The sequence below is a fragment of the Otolemur garnettii genome, unplaced genomic scaffold (assembly GCF_000181295.1).
Source record: "Otolemur garnettii isolate 467f Iridium unplaced genomic scaffold, OtoGar3 scaffold00019, whole genome shotgun sequence".
NCBI lineage: Eukaryota > Metazoa > Chordata > Mammalia > Primates > Galagidae > Otolemur > Otolemur garnettii.
Genome location: NW_003852414.1, coordinates 8309184 through 8314122, shown reverse-complemented (window position 1 = coordinate 8314122; position 4939 = coordinate 8309184). Strand labels below are relative to the sequence as shown.

Sequence of the window (4939 nt, the reverse complement as noted above, 5' to 3'; positions counted from 1 at the left end):
CCTGTGGCTCAAGTGGCTAAGGCACCAGCCACATACACCTAAGGTGGCGGGTTCGAATCCCCAGCCCGGGCCCGCCAAGCAACAGTGATGGCTGCAACCAAAAAATGGCCAGGTGTTGTGGCGGGCACCTGTGGTCCCAGCTACTTGGGAGGCGGAGGCAGGAGACTCGCTTGAGCGTAGGCGTTGGAGGTTGCTATGAGCTGCAGTGCCACAGCACTCTACCCAGGGGAACAGCTTGAGGCTCTGTCTCAAAAAAAAAAAAAAAAAAAAAAAAGAAAGAAACTTAGTTATTTATGTGTCTTTCCCCAGTAGTCTTGAAACTTTCAGATTAGTGACTTATCTTTATATTATCAGAACTTAAAACTCAGGCCAGGGCTCGGCACCCGAAGCACAGTGGTTACGGTGCCAGCCATGTACACCGAGGCTGGTGGGTTCAAACCCGGCCTGGGCCAGCTAAAACAACAATGACAATAGCAACAAAACATAGCCAGGCATTGTGGCGGGTGCCTATAGTCCCAGCTACTTGGGAGGCTGAGGCCTGTGAACTGTGATGCCACAGCATTCTACTGAGGGTGACATGGTGAGGCTCTGTCTCAAAAAAAAGAAAAAGAACTTAGGTCAGGCATATGAAAGGTGCTTAATAAATTAATGAAGTTTTTTTCTCTAGAGAAATAAAGGAGTGTGATCATTAAGCTGTTAGAACCCTAAGATAGTATGTGGCCTATTAACTGTTTTAAGTGTAGTGTTCTCATAGAAAATAATGTCACTCTTAATAACTGATGGATGCAGGTATAGAATCTAGTGTTAGTTTCCTAGTGATGGCTTAAGTAATTTATTTTAGAGTATTAATCTGTTTCTTGACATTGACAATAAAAATTAAATTCTAGAATTTTAATGATTATTTTATGAGTGGTCGTAATATTTCTAAGGAGTGTTATTATCTATTGTAGTCAACCAGTACCAATGTTTTGTTTGTATATTTAGGGGTTTCTTTTGCGGGACAGAGGATCAGATGTTGAGAGTTTGGACAAACTCATGAAAACCAAAAACATACCTGAAGCTCACCAAGATGCATTTAAAACTGGTTTTGCAGAGGGCTTTCTGAAAGCTCAAGCACTAACACAAAAAACCAATGGTAAGTTAATTTGACACCATCCATGTTTGAGAAAAGTAACTGAAAAGAGGTCATCATCTTACGTGACTATATTTAAGTTACAAATACCTTTTCTAAAATCATTTGTTTATTGGTTATGTTTTACTATATTTTTAACTTAAGCTATATGGAAATGGAACTACTGGTGACAGTTTCACCTTCTCAGAAGAAAAAACAAATTAAAGCACAGTGACTTCATGAAGTTTTTGATAATAGGGTGTTGAAAGGAAGTTAACAGCAATTGTGCAACAGAATGCCATGTTCCAAAATTGCAAGAATCACCTAATATTTGCATTTCATTAAGCTGTCATATTTCACTAATGTCATTTGATTTAAGCTTTCTCTTCTCTTCTAGATTCCCTAAGACGAACCCGTCTGATTCTCTTTGTTCTGCTGCTGCTTGGCATTTATGGACTTTTAAAAAACCCATTTTTGTCTGGTAAAATCTCTTTATCTAAGTTGTTAATTTCTTATGCTTTAAACACTCATTTCCATTTTATGGTTAGTCTAAGAATTAAAGAAAACATTAATGATTATAGTTACACTATTATATCTAGGCTTTTATTCCTAGTAATAGTTAGTTTCCCATATTGTTAGAAAATGATACCTGTCCAAATATAAATTTAAAAATTAGGGGCGGCACCTGTGGCTCAGTGAGTAGAGCACCTGCCCCATATATGGAGCGTGGAGAGTTCAAGCCCAGCCCTGGCCAAACTGCACCAAAAAAATAGCCAGGCATTGTAGTGGGCACCTGTAGTCCCAGCTACCAAGGAGGCTGAGGCAAGAGAATCACCTAAGCCTAGGAGTTGAAGGTTGCTGTGAGCTATGATGCCGTAGCACTCTACCAAGGACAATAAAGTGAGACTCTGTCTCTTAAAAAAAAACAAATTATATAGAACTAATTTTATAATAGCAATACAAATTTATGGTCTATTTCAAAGATTAATAAATTGGATTTTCTTTAAAATTATAATGATTGACTCCTTTATTCAGTTTGCTTATCTAAAGTAAAGTAAAAATATTAGATTTAAATAGTTCCAATTACTTTATGATTCAGGATCTATATACATCTTTAAAAAATCTTTTGGTGGCCTAAAATTGTTAGTCTCCATTTTAGAATTACAATTTAAATTTGCTCTCCAAACTTGTATGTTCTTGATGTGTTAAGTATTTCTTTTTAACCCTGTATTTTTGCCTACTTTTTTGTGGGGGGGGCACAGAGTCTCACTTTGTCATCTTTGGTAGAGTCCCATGGTGTCATAGCTCACAGCACCCTGAAACTCTTGGGCTTAGATTCTCTTGCCTCAGCCTCCCAGGTAGATGGGACTACAGGCGTCTGCCACAAAGCCCGGCTATTTTCAGAGGCAGGGTCTTGCTCTTGCTTAGGCTGGTCTCAAACCTGTGAGCTCAGGCAATCCACCCTCATTGGTCTTGCAGAGTGCTACGATAACAGGCATGTGCCTACTTGTTTTTTAATTCTACCTTTCAGTCTCTCTATAGTATTTTGGGCTGCTTCTGAGGAAATGAGAAATTCAGTTTACTTACATTTAGCTGCTTTAGTTTGGTAGTTTTTATGCAAATTGGATACACTGGTTAATAAATTGCCCAAGTTCATCTTAACTAATTTACTACTGTAACAAACTTATCCTCTCTGTCTTATACTTAATGATGTCATTACTGATATGTAATTTGAGGGCAAGTAATAACATCTGTCAGCAGAAGAGGACTACATGAGAAGTTAAATCCTTTAAGCCTCACTTGTTTTTAAATGAGTGTGCCAGTTTCTTATGAGATAGGTTTAAGGTAGCATGTGTAGATCTGTGACCACTTGTATCACAGTGATCAAAGGTGCTTTTTAAAAATGCAGGCTCTCTCCTCCTACAAAGGCGTGTCTATGGTTCCCCATCTTTGGACGCGTAAGAACTGGAGGCAAAGAAATGTGGATTTGGAGAAGTCTGGGGCTAGCTTATTCCCCACAGGCTCAAGATCAACCATCCCACATAAAAGAAAGAAAAAATTATAAATTTTTTAAATTAAAAAAATGCAGACTCTTCTGGGACCTTTTGTAATTCTGTAAACCATAAAAGTGCACCAGGACCTGGGGGCCTATATTTTAACATATTTCTGAAGTCATTTTTATTCCTACCAGAGTTTGAGAGCCATTGGATTAAGATTTCTATAATTAGGTATTACACGGAGGAAGAGGAACATAATCTTCATTTTAAGTGGAAACTACACTCATGTCTGTTTAATGCAAGTCATGTCTTTCTTGAACATGGTTTAGAAATCCAAAAGACCTATTTTTTGCTCCTCACTCTGATTTAATATGTGAATTTAGAACTCTCTGGCATTGAAGTTTTCTAGGCATTGTTTTCTTGCATCTGAAAAATCAGATGGTTGGAATGTTATTACTCTATCAAATATAAACCTTTATTTTCTTCCTTTAGTCCGCTTCCGGACAACAACAGGGCTTGATTCTGCAGTAGATCCTGTTCAGATGAAAAATGTCACTTTTGAACATGTAAAAGGAGTAAGTTAAAAAGATTGCTTGCCTTCATCTTACACTATCTGATGTTGTATAAAGGTCAATATTTGTTCTGAAGCTCATTCTGAAATCGAAGTGGAATCTAAAAGTATTTGAAACTTTAATATTTGGGGTAAATGATAATAGCATGGGATCAAATCTTGTTTCAAGATGGGGATTAGTATTGATTTGTGAAAGAGCATCATGATGTAATAGAATGAATGTGGACTTAAGAGTCAAGCAGAATAAAGTTTCAAATTGAATTGGAACTTGAATTGGATCTAAAAGTATTTGAAACTTTTTTTTTTTCTAATTTTTTTTAGAGATAGAGTCTCTCACTTTATTGCTCTGGTTAGAGTACTGTGGCATCACAGCTCACAGCAACCTTCAACTCCTGGGCTTAGGCAGTTCACTTGCCTCAGCCTCCTGAGTAGCTGGGACTACAGAACACCCGGCTACTTTTTTCGAACCTGCCACCCTCTATATATGGGGCTGGCACCCTACCCACTGAGCCACAGGCGCCGTCTAAAAGTATTTGAAACTTTATTTATTTATTATTGAGAGAGGGCCTCAAACTATTGCCCTGAGTAAGTGCGTGGCGTCACAGCTCACAGCAACCTCCAATTCCTGGGCTTAGGCAATTCTCTTGCCTCAGCCTCCCGAGTAGCTGGGACTACAGGTGTCCTTCACAATGCCTGGCTATTCTTTGGTTGTAGTTGTCATTGTTTGGCAGGCCCAGGCCAGATTCGAACCCGCCAGCTCTGGTCTGTGTGGCTGGTGCCTCAGCCATTTGAGCTACAGGTGCTGAGCCTGAAATTTTAAGATTTGGAGTAAATGATAATACCATGGGATTAAATCTCGTTTCATGATGGAGATTAGTATTAATTTGTGAAGGAGAAGCATGATGTAATAGAATGAATGTGGACTTAAGAGTCAAGCAGAATAAAGTTTCAAATTTATTTTGGTATTTATTGTTTATGTGACTTTGAAAAATTACTTTAGATTCACACAGATAATATGCTTGTTACACAAGAAGGATCTATACACACATCTTTAAAAAATAATAAATGGAGCTGAGGCACAGTGGCTAATTTGTGTAATCCCAGCGCTTTAGGAGGCTAAAGTGGGAAGATATATATGCATACTTTTATATAATCCTTAAAAATATTAATAAGGCCTCATTTTTTTTTAATTTTTATTTTTTTGAGACAGAACCTTAAGCTGTCCCCCTGGGTAGAGTGCCATGGCATCACAGCTCACAG

The 4939-nt window shown here is 38.1% G+C and overlaps 1 protein-coding gene and 1 non-coding gene across 2 annotated transcripts in view; both read left to right on the top strand.

Moving 5' to 3' along the window:
* Window positions 1–4939, top strand: part of YME1L1 (YME1 like 1 ATPase) — a 35256-nt gene that overhangs the window by 15255 nt on the left and 15062 nt on the right. Inside the window, exons 6-8 of the mRNA XM_012803262.2 lie at window positions 985–1135; window positions 1509–1592; window positions 3601–3690. Of these exons, the coding sequence (XP_012658716.1) occupies window positions 985–1135; window positions 1509–1592; window positions 3601–3690 (325 nt within the window). The remainder of the gene's footprint in view (window positions 1–984; window positions 1136–1508; window positions 1593–3600; window positions 3691–4939) is intronic.
* Window positions 3027–3157, top strand: LOC111724161. Its single transcript, XR_002772503.1, has one exon. It is a non-coding gene; the product is annotated as a small nucleolar RNA SNORA38 (small nucleolar RNA).